Raw genomic sequence first — 17,312 nt, forward strand, 5'->3', positions numbered from 1 at the left:
ACAGTGTTCCACTCGAAGGTAGCCCCGAAAAATGCTGATTTAAAAAAAATAAAATAAAATAATAATATATTTAGAAATTATTATTATTTAGAAAACTACAAAAGGAAATCAAACAATACAGTTGCATGACTGTATGTATAAGAAATAGAATACGGTTGTCAGAGAAAATGTTTGAGATGTCATCCCTGAGTATCTAAGCACAGTTGAAGACGACGTTGCATGTTTCTGAAGGTAGCTGCCAGAACCGGATCTCATACCGGATGTTCATAATTCATCAAGTGTGCGTGGTTTCTTCACGTACACAAGCCCTTTTAGATGACCTCATAGGAAAAAGATAGGACGTGTCAAAACTTATGACCTTGGAGACAAAAAACTAGGTATGTATCGATATCGTGAAATTACTCTATCTGGAGAAAATGATTCGACTTCTGTTATGGTATCGACATCAATATATGTTCACTACGATGTGAAAGCAAACTTGCGTAACCATTTGTTTTCGTGTTTCTACATCTGCTTTCCTATAGACTACCTTACATTCTGTAAAAATGTAAAAGAAATACACCTAGAATATTTAAACAGCAAACAAATATTATCGGTGCTTCTTTAGAATGGAACACGCTAATAGTTACACTAAGTTAAAAAAAAAAAAAGAATAATATAATAGTACACAATTATCATTTAAAGTCACAAAGAAGTTTTAGATTGGGATGAATTGTTACAGAATTTTGAATTTGAGACCAAAACTGAATGGACATTATTCTCATGTCTTCTCGTTAAAAAGAAATTTTTCCTTCTTCTGCACTAAGTTATAATTTTCATTGTTATAATAGAGTATAAGAATATAATATCATATATACTGAATAAGTACTAACCCTTCAACATCATCTTGTGTATAAATTGGTTTAACAGGTATCTCTTCGTGCGTATACCACATCAATTTTTCCTCGGGATTCTTTCCTTTCATTTGCTTCTTTGCAAGTTCTGTCCATTCTGCATGCAGTGGCTTCTGTTCCAGCTTTCGAACCTGCAGAGAGGATGGCAGTCCCACCTGCATAAATAAACATATGAATAATAACTTTCAGACTTTACTAGAAAAATAAATGAAAACGAATAAACTGTAGCTACATTTCATTTTATTCTGAAATAAACACACAACGTCTTTAGCAGCTGCCTCACAGAATTTTGCTGGCTGTCAATTCTTTTGTAAATCTCTGAGGAAAAAAAAAAAAAAAAAAAAGCCTTAAAACACTTACTTGTAAGACTACTGGATAATTCGCTACTCTGAAGTACTTATTTAATGCACTAAGGACCTCCTATCCTGTCTCTTACTATTTAACCTGGAGAAAGTGAGTGGCACGGTAGACTGATTAATAAACCATATTTTCCCCAAATAGTTCGTCGTATGTCCATCTTATGTACCTCTTTATCCACAAGGGAATAGGAATGATATATTTCCACTAATATTCTACTCAATTTTTCAATTCCAAGTTACCCAACGTTCAGCATTATCTACGCTACTTTAAATCTTGATTGACATACCAACAATGTCATCCGTGATTTCTTTTGCCTTCGCGGATGATAATATCTTCCTGCCCTGACACATCCAACAGAAGCCTACAAAGTTTAACAGGCCAATTTACTACTTGGTGTAGACGTCGGGAACTTACTCAAAACACAAGCCTTAGTAATTCTAGTACCGAAACTCGAAAAATGAGACCTTTAATTCAGCATCCCACGCTTATGGCCTTTAGGTTACAGAATATGGATGATTCATGAAAGTGAACCATTATGAAAGAACTGGTTTAAATGCGAATGTGGGAGATTCTCGAATAACCCCATGGGTATTATGATGTCCATCACAAACTCACGTAGCCTGGAGTTGAACCACGGACCCCTGGGACCAGGAGTGGGTGCTGTACCATTGGATCACCCTACTCCCACTAGTCTAGTAACAGTAGTAATATACAACAGGAGCCATATCCTTTTCAATGTTACGGTCTAAGGAGTTCAGATACGCTCAAACTCTACCATAAAATGTTTAGGAATTACCTTCCACAAAGCAACCATTTCAGGAGCTTCACACCACCAGGCGTCATCTTAGAAGTGCATTATTTTAATCAACAGAACTTAATAAGCTCAAATCTTTTACAAGCAATATTGAAAATCCTTCTTCCATAAAGCAACTATTTCAAGAACTGCATGCAGCTTTCTTAGATGTCACCTCGCAGCCTCCAGTTCCTTTGTGGAAGATTTTCAAAGATTGTCTACAGAAAATTTGAGCTTATTAAGTTTTGTAAATAGAATATACATATTAAGTAATTATTGGTTAAACTAGTGCACTATTTTTATCTTAATACGATCATTTGGAGCTTCACAAGAGCAAGTAGAAACCCCTCTCTCTATAGGAATTTTCTGTTACCGTAAATAGTATCGCTATCTGTAGATTTTCGTAATTGCTTTATTGTCACTGAAGTACTACATGAGAACACATTTACCATCAGTTTAACATGATTTAAGCTTTGAACCATCCTGATGAAAGGCAATCGAAATTTGTGCCTGAAATAAATATGAAAATTTGAAGATAATTTTAGTCTCACAGGAATACTTTCAGGTTAGTATTTACTTATATTAATATGTGTTCCTTAATGTTCAATCAACAATTATGAATCCACTATGTTTTATCAGTACAGATACAGTAACGTTATCTGTCGCAAACTATGTAATAATAAAAAAAAAAAAAAAAAAAAAACTCTACTTTTTGATACGTATGAAGAACTGGAATGTGTGAGTGAGTATGAAAGTACACTCGAAGAGAGTTAAACTTATACGCTGTCCAAAATGCACTAATTAAATTAAAATAAACAACTTTGAGGCAAAAATAATTGTACTTAATTTACTCATTTTTAATTCACATATATGAACAGGTATTGGACACAATAATGATAACATTTGTCAAAAGTGAGACATATTTTCAATGTACTTGGTAACACTCCACACTGCATAAATCAACTGTCTCTTGTTTGTTGCAAGTAACATGGATTGTGCACTACCATAGTGCTGCCAAAATTTCTTGATCCGTGGCAAAAATGTGAACTAAAACTCTCACCCGCTACACATCCACGTGCTGAATCAATAAGGGTTCAGTTGTTGCTAAGCGAGAGAGCCTTAGCGAAAGGGAGTGGAATTCCTTCAACCGATAGCAGCGCTTGGAATGGAAGATTAGGCGTCAAGTCAATGCGGTATATCTGTAATGGTTTTGAACGTTGTGAAGGTGCAGTGAGTAGCCAGCATGTCTAACCTGATAAATTTTAAAAAGGCCTAGTTGTTGGTACCCGTTTAGCTGGAGTATTGGTGAGCAAAACATATAGCACAAGTCACGGTCTCGAAACCTATGATCACATACACATTGGCGATAGAAAAGGATCAGCGAAGCATAATAGTGATCGAAAAACGAAGCTGCTGGACTTATTGTGACTATGCGGAAGAAAACCACAGCCGAGCAAATGCCCACAGAACTTAATCTGCACTTGAACGCCCAGAGTTATCTAAAATAATGAGGCAGAAACTGCATAAATTGGCGGGTTGGTGTTGCTCTCAGAAAAGCCCCCTAACCCATTGTCGATGGTCAGACTAAGCCCCTAATAAACTATATAAATGTGGAAACGCAACATGCATGGTACAGTGTCCGTAAAAGCTGCCAACGTTTTTATATTATTATTATTATTATTATTATTATTATTTTCTTTCTTGGATGAGTTACTCTTTACCCTCTTCCCCACTACTGGACGTATGTTTGTCTGGCGAACATCCTCTGAAGAATACGATGTGGACTATTTCCGTCCGACTACAAAACATGATAGCGTGTTTATTATGGTCTAGGGTGCTATATCATGAAATTCGGCAGCACTCTTTATCACATTGCACGGTAGGATCATAGGAGCAGTGTATAGAGAACTCTGGGTGACCAGGTCCAGCCAAAGGTACAAACTCTATTTCCAGACGGGAATGCCATATTACAGGATAATGGTCTTGAGGTGTGAGGAACAGGGTCACGTGAGGAAAACCAATGTCTGGTACACCTGTGTGTGTCATAGAGGACCCACTTTTCGTTACCAGTGAGCAAGCGATCGAAAAAAATGAAATGAAATCTTTGAGTTTAACGTCCCGACGGTTATGCCGGTTAGGCTAAAGGAAACGGTGATGATGAGTAATGCATGAAATGGTGGAATGAAGAAAGTGGGAGGAAACGGGAGAACCCCGAGAAAACCCACGCACACGGTGTTTGTCCACCACAAAGTTCACTTGGCGGGGGCTGGGATCGAACCCGAGACCCCAAGCACCAGAGGTGAACGCTCTACCACTGAGCCACCGCGGCCCCTAAGAGCAAGCGATCGAAGATGGGTGTGTTCAGGCGCCGAGTGAGCAAGGAAAAACAGGCTGTCACTGCTTGTTGCCTGCCGAGTGTGTGTGATACTCGGTAATTTGTATTACTTCTCTATTCCATTAGGTGCAGTCTGACTGTTTAAGCCCAAACATGGAACCTTTATGCAAATTCATTACACATTAAGCAACTGTCCTCCTCAATGACTGCTTTCAGGGACTCGTCATCCAACACATGTGGTTGCCCACTGTGAAGTTCATCCGAAAGGCTCACATCTCCCGGACAGAATTTCTGGAACAGAACATCTGGCAGTGCGTTCGTTTACGGCATTCTCCCCAAATGCCTGCCATATGCTGACAGGCCCACTTTAAAGTCATGTAACAAACACACGAATAAGCTGCTTCGATACCTGCATTTCTCTTCGACATCGGACGAGCTATGACTGCTGTATGTGGTCAACGTGCCTGTATTACTGACGGTCGATGGTCAGACTACCTCCCGAATACTTGGCAGGCACGTGTCATATTGTTTCCTCTCCGTTAGCGCATGATTAATGGGACTTCTAAAACGGCAAGAATTTATTTGGTTACCTCTACGCGAAACAGAATGTTTCCATAATGGTTTATAGACAAACTATACATGTAGGCCCATATAATACTAGATCGTGTGAACAAACTGACAAGCATACCTTAGACTACCTAAAATTAAAGAAAGCTATGTAAGTGTGGGTACAACATTTATGAACGCTACCAATCTACATGCATCATTTGCCTATGGATAAATTGAAAATAAATAATATAATGGTTTAAAACAAATAATACAATGCCTTTTTACAAAATAAGTGAATTCGTTTAATCTCAAAACTTATGTGCTCATTGATGATGAAATGAAATGAAATGAAATCTTTGAGTTTTACATCCAACGATTATGCCGGTTAGACTAAAGAAGACGGTGATGATGAAATAATGAAGAAATGGTGGAACAAAGAAAGTGGTAGGAAACGGGAGAACCCCGAGAAATCCCACGTACACGGTTTGTCCACCACAAAGCTCACTTGGCTCGAGCTGGGATCGAACCAGGGACCCCAAGCGCCAGAGGAGAACGAACTACCACTGAGCCACCGCGGCCCGTGTTCATTGGTGATGTAAACTGTATTGTTAACAAAATACTATGAGGCGTGTTATATAAATTCTAAGCCCACTCAAGTATTAAAACGAGACATGTAATACTTTTTGACCGTATTTAATGAACCTTCCTATGATGTCATACCATATTTGGTAATAATATCGATTTTTATTCTATTGTTACAGGTCCATAAAGACAGAAGAGTGAACAAAGTGTGACCAAATGGAGAAACTGAAGACAAGAGCTGTTACTGAATATCTCCACAAGAAAGGTTTAAGGTTAGTGTAAAGGGACAAGTTTTGCCGATAGATGTCACTACAGTCTTCATATCTCTTCCATGTATTTTTTACCTTTCACGAAATTTTACAATTTCTTTTACAAATTTCAACGTAGAAACTTCAAATTTTTAGAGAAGGAACTTCATAACCTATTAAAGGGAACAATCCGTGCCGATTTTTTATTTATAATCTTCTTCGTTGTTGAAACAATTTAATTGTTAAAGGTTTGAATATCCATTTCAACAATCAAAACATTTCAACAATGAAGAAAATTCTAAATAAAAAATCGGCACGGATTATTGCCTTCGATAGATTATGAAGTTACTTTTCTAAAAATTTGAAGTCTGTAGGTTGAAATTTGTCAGAGAAATCGTGAATTTTCGTGAAAGGTAAAAAATACATGGAAGAGATACGAAGATTGTACTGCCATCTATCGACAAAACTTGTCCCTTTAAACCAACCTTAAAGCCGCAGGAGATCTACACCGACACAGTTGCTACTTTAGGTGATACTGCCCCTTCATACGCATCAGTGAAGAAATGAGCAGCCGAATTTAAGAGGGGGAGAACCTCCATTGAAGACGACACTCGATCAGGAAGGCCCGTGGAAGCACTAACTCAGGAGAACATTGACAAAGTGCATGAAATCAAGAATAATCGGCGAATGTCCATCAGGGGAAGGACCGAATTATTACCCAGCACCTGAAAATGACCAAAGTTTCCGCGAGATGGGTGCCAAAACTTTTGACACCTGATCAAAAGCTCACAAGACTCAACATTTCAAGGAGACAATGTTCATTTCTTCCGGACAAATCCAAATGCTTTTCGCACTCGATTCATAACAGTAGAGGAGACCTGGGTCCACCATTACCAACCAGTGCAAACAAAATTTCAAACAGTTCCCAATACCACTCATCCATCCTTCTGAAGAAGGCCAAGTCAGTATCCTCAACTGGAAAAGTGATTGCCACAGTTTTCTGGGATTCGGATGGGATAGTGATAGTAGATTATCTCCCAAAGAGGCGAGCAGTGACTGGGGAGCACTATGCAGATCTTCTATGACAGCTGCGTTATAATATTCGGCAGAAACGTCGTGCGGCTACAGACTGGTCCCCCAACCACCTTGTTCGCTTGATTTGGTACCTTCTGATTTTCATCTCTTTCCAAAGCTCAAAAAGAAGTTGAAAGGTACTCATTTTGACACTGATGAAGACGTCATGTATGCCGTCGATGAAATTTTACACGCCTTCAACAATTCATTTTTTACTAGCAGCATTAACGCACTTGAACATAGATGGGCAAAATGTATTTATTTGTCAGGGAACTATGTTGAAAAGTAGCATCATCAATAAACTCTCTGCTATTGTATAAAGTATGATAATACAGTATATAGTGATTCACAAACCTATAAGTACCTTTCAATTGACAAATATTCCATTCAAAATAATGGCCTTAAGCCCCTCACGTCTACCGGTGAGCACACTACGCGGGAGAAAGAGGAAGCGGCCTGGGATCTGTGTCAGGTATTATCTCGGCATTTGCCTGGTGAATGAGGAAAACCCACGGAAAACCTCTGAAGACAGCTGGCCTGAGAAAGCTCTTACAGCTTGCCCACCGACTGTCCCACCGGGAATCGAATCCGGGACAAAAAGTAATTAATGAAAGAATTATAATTTTTCAAAAATTATTTCTAGTGATGTACCTAAACTTGACCTGTACGTGATGTCCAATAATTAATAAACACAATTCCCTGGTAGTGTTATATATCTGCACCCCCATAGCAGAACATGCCGCGATCTGCGATGATCGCAGAAAATCTCCGCGCCTGTGTAGAATAATTGCCATGTAAACGCTGTAGTAAAAACATGATAGTATCATCTTGATTTTTATTTTGGAATTCCTGCAGAAAATTTTTGACTTACAAAAGCTCATCGCAGAAAGACAAAGTTCTACCATCGGGATCTGCACATAGTTCTCTTCAGCAATAACAACATTGGATCTTCTAAGTTTTAATGACTTTCCTCTATCAACGAAAAACGGTAATTCTCACATTAACGTAATACAAGTGTTATTAACAGTTATTTTCAAAAGAAGTTCAACCATACATTCTCAACATGATTCAGAAACGTAAATAAGTATATTACTTCGCAACATGCTTATCTTTTACGGGTAATCGGCATGATCATGCAATTATGTATATACCATAAGCATAAAGTTACTACTTACTTTTCGAACATGCCTAGCTAGTACTACGGTTTCTTTAATATTAAATAGCTTCATTTTTATTTACGTCCAATGAAGACTTAATAAACTACATTTCACGCACAACACCGTCACCTACTACATCACATACGAATTACGCTTTGCTTTTGCTTTCCATTTTCAAAGCGAACTACAGCTGTTCTCGAACTCGATCAAGTTACGATTCATCGAAACATTGCAGATCGATTGAAACTTTTTTAATGTATGATTAAACTCCATTGGGCCTATGCAGAGTCGTTTTGGCGTATGATGCGTACCTGACTACTGCAGGAAACATATGGTAGTCGAACTCTTTAGTATGACATTAGTCACACGTCAGAACGACTCTGCATAAGGCCCCATTTATCTATCATGTTATATAGAGGCAGGATCATATTTACTGTCAGGCCAGGATTTTTCAATTAGCTAAAGTTATTGGCTAAAAGTTTATTCCATTGCATTGATTTAGTATATTGCTCCATTGCATCGCCGTCATACGACTGTCTCGGGAGAGTAATTCTAATTCATATAAGCGCTATTCGTGATTTATTTCGCAAGTAGCGGTATCTTCCAGTCATGTCACATTTTCAAACCCAAATTTGTTTATTCTACTCTGGAGTGCATTCCGCACCAGCCATAGCAAAAATTGTAGATGTAACGGAACGCAAAGTGATGTAAAACGTAAAACTCAATTATACCTGCTATGGATATATATCCCACGCAAAATCTGCGTTTTAGTTTGCGATAGCATGCATAACAGTTATAATTTTATTCTTGAATTATTTGCGTTGCTTAATACTCCTTCATTGGCGAAAATTAAGGGGATGAGGGTACATGTCCCCTCCAATCCTGGACCTGGGGGACTGTCCCTTAATAATTCGATTTAAAATGTGTTTTTTGGGGAGGGAATGTGATGATTTCAGCGATGTGCGTCTACGCGTAAAAAACGATAGTTTACGTTTACGTGTCAACTATGCGTAGACAATGTAAACAACGTAGACTATGTAGAATATGTTAACAACACGTAATTTAATATGGCATCGCGGACAATAAAGGAGCTTTATTTTGTCGTTACCTTGCGAAATTGCGTACAAAATAAAATGCCTAAACCAGCGAATAGTAACTTTCGAATTCTTAGTTTCGTCTTGACGAAGGAAAATGAAAAATATTATTCATTTTGTAAAATATGCAAGAAAAAATTGGCAAATTCAGCATATTCAAGACTGAAAGCTCACAGGTTAGAATTAGTTCTGTAAATTTCATTAAAAAAGCAGTGCTCGAAGTGGAAAATCTAAGGAAGTGGTATGTGCAGAGCAGAGTAAACATACAGATTAGATAATTCCCTCTAATTTTTATGTGTTACTCGTTTCCCTAATCTTTCGCTGCACGCATATTTGCGGATCCCAAACGTTTCAGATATCCTCTGATCTGATTGGTCCATACAGATACGATATCACAAGACATGATTTACATATAGCACAAAGTAAACGTTAAATGGTGTCGGCTCTGGTAAGCCGAGTGGGCTAACGCAACATGCTAGTAAAGAAAATGCCTTTGGCGTGGGTTCAGATCCTGCCTACGGACAGTTTTTTTTACTACTTTTAAAAATTTTTATAACACTTCTTTCGTTAAAATAAGACTAAAAATAATATTCAAAAAGTGATTTAACGATCATTTTTTTAAAAAAATTCATTAAACTTGTTTCATTAAAATAAGTTTGCCCTTGTACTATATAGATCCACAGCAAATCTAGTAGTAGTACGTTGCCCTTGTACTATATAGCAGTGATGTGCCGTAAACTATAATTTTACGTCTACACGATTGTCTACTGTAATCTATACGTAATCTACATTACACCTTTTTCCGTGTAGACTATGTAGACAACCACTATCAAATGTAAGGAACAATTTCGTTGCTCATTTGTTCATAATTCCTCATTCAGTTGTTTTGCTTCAGTGCAGCGAAAGATTAGAGAAACGACTAACATATAAAAAGTAGAGGGAATTATCAAATCTGTGTTTACTCTGCTCTGCGCATACCACTTCCTTAGATTTTGCACTTCGAGCACTGCTTTTATAATGAAATTTACAAAACTAATTCTCACCTGTGGGCTTTCAGTCTTGAATCTGCTGTATTTGACAATTTTGTCTTGCATATTTTACAGAATGCATAATATTTTTCATTTTCCTTCATCAAGACGAAACTAAGTATTCGAAAGTTACTATTCGCAGGTCTAGGCATTTTATTTTGTACGCAATTTCGCAAGGTAACGACAAAATAAAGCTCCTTTATTGTCCACGATGCCATATTAAATTACGTGTTGTTGACATATTCTACATAGTCTACGTTGGTCAATTGTCTACGCATAGTTGACACGTAAACGTAAACTATCGTTTTTTACGCGTAGACGCACATCTCTGCTATATAGATCCACAGCTAATGTAGTAGTAGTTGTAGTAGTAGTAGTAGTAGGAACGGATTAGATGCCCCGCAGGGGTTGTTTGGGTTCTGTTCTCGACATCAAATTGGCAAGAATGCTGAAACGTTTGGGATCGGCAAAAATGCTCGCTGCACCGAAGCGAAACAACTGAAGGAGGAAATATGAACAAACGAGCAACGAAATTTTTCCTTACATTTGATAGTGGTTGTCTACATAGTCTGCACGGGAAAAGGTGTAATGTAGATTACGTATAGATTACAGCAGACAATCGCGTAGACGTAAAATTATAGTTTACGGCACATCACTGGATGATTTATGTCCGTCTGTCAAAAAGGAAAGTAAGATGAAATTGATGTCCCCCCAGAATAAGCCTCAAATCTGCCCGCCTCCCAATGTTCAAGACAACTCCGCTTTCCTGATCCTCCAGAGCATTGTTTTTCGACTTCATAAATATTTTGAACATAGCTTAGAAAGAGAAAAAGATTATGGGAACGGTCGCACTTATCCCTCCAAGGGAGTTCTTATGTTGACATAACGAGAGCAACAGCACATGATGTCACTTAATGACGTCACTAACCTGGAGCGCTTCATGCGCAGTGTATCCATAAGCAAGCCAGCTCTGTTCACAGCATTAGGGCTGATAATATGCCAAGGTGGATTATAATTTAAGCCATACCTGGAATTTGTTCGTATACTGGTGGACAATAAAAGTCATTATATTGTTACAGCCGTTGTGTGAGTTGCGTTTTACATTCAGCAAACGAACAAGATTATACACAAACAATGCACTGAATAATGCGTAAATAATTGCAGCTTGTCCTATCAAAGGCGAAAAGAACGCCGGGATTTTTTTTTTTTTAATCTCATTTCGTGTTGCGCACTAATACATGTATCAAGATTAAAATTTCAGGTTTCCTCAGTTATATTCTTTTTTGTAAATGTACTGACATTCATGATATATCAATTTCTTTTAGCACCAAATGAACTCTTGTAGGTTTAGTAAGTGTTTTGGAGTGGCAGAAACGGGATTAAGAATATGTGGACATTTTTTAAATTACAATTTACAGGTAAAAGGTGTTAATTCAGAACAGAAAACAAATGTTTAAGGAATTAAGGCGAAGAACATGTAAGTCATCTATGAACAAGCAATAAGATGTTGCTTTCATTTCTATGAAACTCTCCATAAGGGGCATTATTGCAGGGCTGCAAGCTAATGCACAAGGGACTTGACATATGACTATTTCGCTGCCTGAACCTACCGTAATCTAACCCGAACTACTGTTACTCTTCTACTACTAGTAGTATATTATTATTACTACTACTACTCAACTACTACCACTACTGCCTTACTATACTACTACTACTACTACTACTACTACTACTACTACTAGCCTTTAACTATACTATTAGGCCCGAAACCAGATACAAAGGTTTAGGGGACCGCGAATATGTTAGGGGGGGCCAAGTCATTATAAGTAATTATCTTATAAATATCTAAATTGTGTTCTTTGTATTAATAATAAAATTTTGTATTGAAGTCTAGAGGGGCAACAAAAAGTTTAGCGGGGCCTGGTCCCCCTAGTCCCTCTGGTTTCGGCCTGGCTACTACTTAACTAGTACCCTACTACTACTACACTATCATTACTACTATTACTACTACTAAGTGTGCACCCATAAATGTATTTTTTGAACAATTACGAGTATCTCTTGTAGCGCTCCTGAATTTTAGACCGACCTGTTCCTGGTGGATTACTGGCACATGTCAACACATGTAGAGTCTAGAAGGCGTGATGCCACTATTTTCATCAAGATGTGTGAGTTTCAAAGTAAAATGAATTTGTACCTACACGTATTCTTGATCTGAACTGCGGAAACTACATTATCTCAATTTAAGGATGCATATTAACACTGATGTAATAAAGTAATTATGCAGCTTGTACCTAAGCTACACGAGGTTTACGTTTACGCACCCACTGGCTCAACTTTTGAAGTATTTCGTTTTATTAGCTTATCGACGTCGGCCATACCCTAGACGCCGCATGGACAATGTCGCACATAATACCAACTATTCGCAAAATCAAAGTAGATGAATCACTTATCGACAATTTTCGCATTTATTACTGCCTTAAAATGGGAAGGTCATTAAGTGACATGAATTTCCACCTATATCTGTATTCTGTTGTGGGATTACATGCACAAGATTTAATGGATTTATCAAGAAATACTGAACCCACAGGTTCAGCACCCACGTAACTGCATTCTTATGAACTGCACACTGAGAAAAATCCGTTCTTCGGACAGCGGTATATTCAGTGGTGCCCACCCCCCCTTATGTCTATGACGCACCCCCCCCAATTGTCTATCCGTAGGTGTTCTTCCATGAAAAAATCTTCTTTTCGATTAATTTTACCCCCCTTCATCAACCATATTTATATAGATTTTAACCCCCCCAAATATTTCAATGACGCAGTTTGCGTCATAGCCCCCCCTTGTGGGCACCCCTGGTATATTGTATATACAAATATACGAAATCCTCTTCCTTACTACAGAAATCAGTATCGAGCATACGTTATCCATGTGCTACATACGCACTGTCCATAGATGTTACATCATGCCATTGCAGGATGTTTGACACGTAACAGTTTTCGTATATCACATGCATATGCCTATGTTACATTCTTCAGCTATATGTTATATACGTCCATTTGTATGTGAGATCCTGACCGCCTATATTGTTTCATTGTTTCATATGAATAGATGGAACACTTATACGGAACATGCGTAAACATACCACTGACGCGTTTTCAGTTATACGTCTGCTGTACGTTAAGTCCAAACACTACAGGAATTACGCATGTAATCTACCTTTTTAAGTACGTTACCTACAATTTTTTCTCAGTGTGTGCTTTGAAAACTAGCCATATGTCGGATTACGGGGAGAAAGCATTTTTTGTTGAAAATCATTGCTGTTTTCTTAAATATTTGTGAGGTTAATCTACCTTAAGCAAAACATACCACTGACTAAAGAGTTTCAGACAGTATTGATGAACTTGAATAGTCGCTAATGCTCTCGCCTTTGGTCCTGGGCTCGATTTCCGGCAGGGTCAGTCGGTCGAAAAGGTGTAACAGCTTTTTCAGGCCAGCTATCCTAAATGAGGTTTTTTCCTAGGATTTCCTCATTCACACCAAGTAAATGCCGGGATGGTATCTAATTTACAGGCCCCAGGCCGCTAATTTCCTTATCCGTTTCTTATATCCCTCCCTGTACCGTGATTGTGCGCTCGCCGAGGGTGTCACCCTTCTAACGTGACGTGCTTAAGGCCATAGATGCCGATAATGGCCATGACTTATATCAATAAATAAATAAATCAGTATTGACGAGCGAGCGCTAGCAAGCGAGGTCGGGTTAGAGCGCCGCAGTGCACGTTGTATTGGTCCATTATAATTAATAGCAAATAGCAATTGCAAAGTTTTCCATTCCGCACACGGCATTTCCAGGCTACTCAGTTCACAAATTACTTACATATCAATATCAATTATCTTTCTGCAACTTGAACTCATTCCACCTATTAACATTCTGTTTTTTACTAAGTATTGGTATCCCGTAATCCTAGAGAACCCGAGAAATATATTACATACTTCTTTCGTAAATTTTGCAAATTCAAACTCATAAAATAGGACAGCACCATCGTTTTCTACATACAGTAAACGTTATATAATTTTTAAAAATTAGTAGTACAGTCCTTTTTCACACGCAGTCATTCATTTTAATCATAAAATTACAGTTTTTGTGTTTATGTATTCTATACCTGCATCCACTTATCCAGCGCCGTAATTTAGATTTTTTTCTTGGGAAGGGGGGGGGGTAAGCATTAATAAGCGCATTTGGTGCTCCTAGAAAAAGTTGAATTTCTAATTCTTGGGCTTCCTCTTTCCATCTTTCTCTTCCTCTTTATGCCCCCCCCCCCGGAGCCTATGGGCCCTCCGCACGGCAAGGTCTGCGGGGTCGTTAGTTATACCTCTGGTCCCGTTCCATACATGAGAAATGGATTAAGGGGACATTATTGACAAATATCAAAACCATACGAATAAACATTATTTCTAGGGTCCCTAATAGTAGACTTATTTTAACTGAAATGGGCCCACGACTCATTTTTGTTTTATTACCTTTTGTGTGTTGTTTTGTTTATATAATATAGTGGACCTGTTCGATGCTTCGTTTCTAACTTCATGTTCATATCGTATATGGAGTAAGAAAATTTTGTCTTAAAATGGGCCCCTTCGAACGGCGGGGAGCTTTCCTGGGGAAGCAGTTGCCCCCTCCCTTCTCAAGTTACGGTCCTGTCACTTATCAAATACCAAGCCGGTAGCCAGCCCAAAAATGTAGGGGGAGCCCGATAGAAGATAGAGGGTCCCAATCGAAACGTATTATAGTTAATCATCATATTATAGTTCACTTGCAAGCCTACAGTGAAAAGTTTTAGGGTCCAGTAAAAATTTAGAGCGGGCCCGTCCCCCCTGGACACGGGCCTGTCACATACTAATATGATGTAGGCCTATCATTAATTTTTATGTCAATTATATATTGTGAATCTCCAAATCTTTGGTGGCAACAAATCTTTCGCGGAGTACAGCATCAAATTTCGCGTGTGGAGATACTATGTTTTCATACAAGTATACAAATATCTCTTTAAGTATATTATTTCATTAATAGATAATCATTTTTTAACATAGTTTCTTTACCGGTCTGTTATTCTAGTATAAAATTAATAAGTTGGCCAAATCAGTTGCAAACACTGCTCAACTTACTATCATATTTAGTGACGTCATATTGTGTGGTGCTCTGGTTTTGTCAACCTAAGGTCTCCCATCCCTCCAATGTGGAAGATAGATTTACGCCGTTTTACTCTTCATTGTTTACGAAGGCAGGACGGAATTACACCCTACGACATTAATTTACCACTATTTTTTCGGTTATGGAAGTTGTGTTTGTGAAGTGTGTGTTTGTTAGTACTTTCATGTGGTTTATAATACTTTTTTCTAATCTAATCTTAACATAGATCATCTCATTAACAATCAATATGGTGGCTCCATGTAGTTGTGCGTGGTTGCTAACACTTTCGCCTTAAGTGCCAGCGGTCCCGGGTTCAAATCTCGGCACTGGTTAAAAAATGTAGAAATTCAGTGGGCACAAGCAACAAGCATCATCTGCACTTGACACTTCTTGCGTGTATCAATAAAATTGTGTTTTTTTTTTTTTTTCGTGGAAAATTCTGACGACACTTTGCTTAATATCTTCAAATATCCATAAGTGTTTCAACAAATATTTTAAGGAATATTTTTGTAACGATGATTTAAATTTGTTTATGGATTAAACTCTAAAATCGGTACTTTAGTGGAAATCCTTACTCTTGGCCACTCAGAGAACTTATGGGCAGGGATAGAAGCAGGCCCGTATCCAGGGGGTCTAAGGGGGCCGCCCTCCCCTAAATTTTTGCTGGCCCCCTAAAAGTTTTACTGTAGGCTTACAAAAGATCTATAATATGGTGATGAACTATCATATGGTTGGATCGGGCCCCCCTAACTTCAGCCGGCACCCCCCTAAGTTTTTGGATTGGCTACGGGCCTGGATAAAAGTGGATCTGAAAAGGTAGGGGGACGCATAACGTCAAGCCGTCCCCCTTGCCTATCTTTGCCCATTGTAATTTTTTTTAGAAAGCGGGGAACGCCACAAATATTTTCTACAAGTTGGGGACGATGTCCCTCCTCATTCCCCCGCACTTTTACACCTGCTTACGGGTGCAAAAAAGTGTATTTGAAGCAGTGGTGATTGCATTATCTCTTAATATACTACGAGAGCTCCAGATTAGATGGAAGTTAAATGACTAACGACATAATAGCCATTTAGGGAGTATATGGGAAGCGTTTTGGTCATTTTGATTGGTTAATTGTCTGTTTCAACGTTCTTCATTGGCCATTCCATTGTGGATTGCGGAATGAGTTGTCATTACTCGTGCAATTTCCATTTAGTTTACAAGCGCTCTGCAATCTACAGACATCTGGTGAGTAGATGTGAAACTACAAGAACTTCTAGAAAGAAGTTCACGGTCGGTACTTTTTTCAATAAATCCAGTATAGGCTGCTAAAGAAAGTCGCACCGATAAATAATTAAATTTTAGTACTGCAAATAGGGAGAAAAGACTCATAGGCCTACAGTCTCACGAAATTGTAATATAGGTATTTATATTAGTATATATTACGTAAACTTTCTTCCCTTAGATTTTAGCGATAAAATTTAGATACTTATCGATATGACCCCTTCTGCAATTTCAGATACAGTATTGCATTCTCAAATCTTCAGTAATAATAATAACCTTACTAATTTATATTTATCTCCAGCAAAATTTATGCAAAACATTAAAGTGCGGTATTGTTTTTTACCAACTTTGTTTTTAATGAAACCACGTTTTTTTTTTTTTTTTTTTTTTTTAATCAATAACCACTTCATGTTTCTACTAGGATTGCCAACTGGCCGGTTTTTCACCGGCCTGGTCGGAAACATTGCTGGTATTTTGATTAAAGCCGCTGACCGCTACAAACTTTTTACCAGCCCCTTTATGACCGGCTTTTTCAAATTTGTACTTCGTGCGAAGCAATTTCATCTAGCTCAAAGTATAGATCTAAAAAGCAACTTTCATTCTGTAAACCCAAAACTGTCACCTTTCACTATCTATCAACGATTAATATATTTTGTTCGTCAGTTTAGACAATTTTAGAGATATGACAGGGACTGTATCAGGGAAAATTTAAATTTACTTGTAAGGAATTTTATACATTTTATTGAGAGT

General features: G+C 38.1%; 1 protein-coding gene across 1 annotated transcript in view; it reads right to left on the bottom strand.

Moving 5' to 3' along the window:
* LOC145668812 (methylmalonyl-CoA mutase, mitochondrial-like) overlaps positions 1 to 8,190 on the bottom strand; it is a 42,213-nt gene extending 34,023 nt beyond the window's left edge. The window contains exons 1-2 of the mRNA XM_081736983.1: positions 8,010 to 8,190; positions 873 to 1,048 (exon numbers count right to left, since the gene is read on the bottom strand). Coding sequence (XP_081593109.1) covers positions 873 to 1,048; positions 8,010 to 8,063 — 230 coding nt within the window. The 5' untranslated portion in view covers positions 8,064 to 8,190. The remainder of the gene's footprint in view (positions 1 to 872; positions 1,049 to 8,009) is intronic.
* Between the last annotated feature and the right edge of the window lie 9,122 nt (positions 8,191 to 17,312).

The sequence above is a fragment of the Thermobia domestica genome, chromosome 13 (assembly GCF_964235325.1).
Source record: "Thermobia domestica chromosome 13, izTheDome1.hap1.1, whole genome shotgun sequence".
Lineage (NCBI taxonomy): Eukaryota > Metazoa > Arthropoda > Insecta > Zygentoma > Lepismatidae > Thermobia > Thermobia domestica.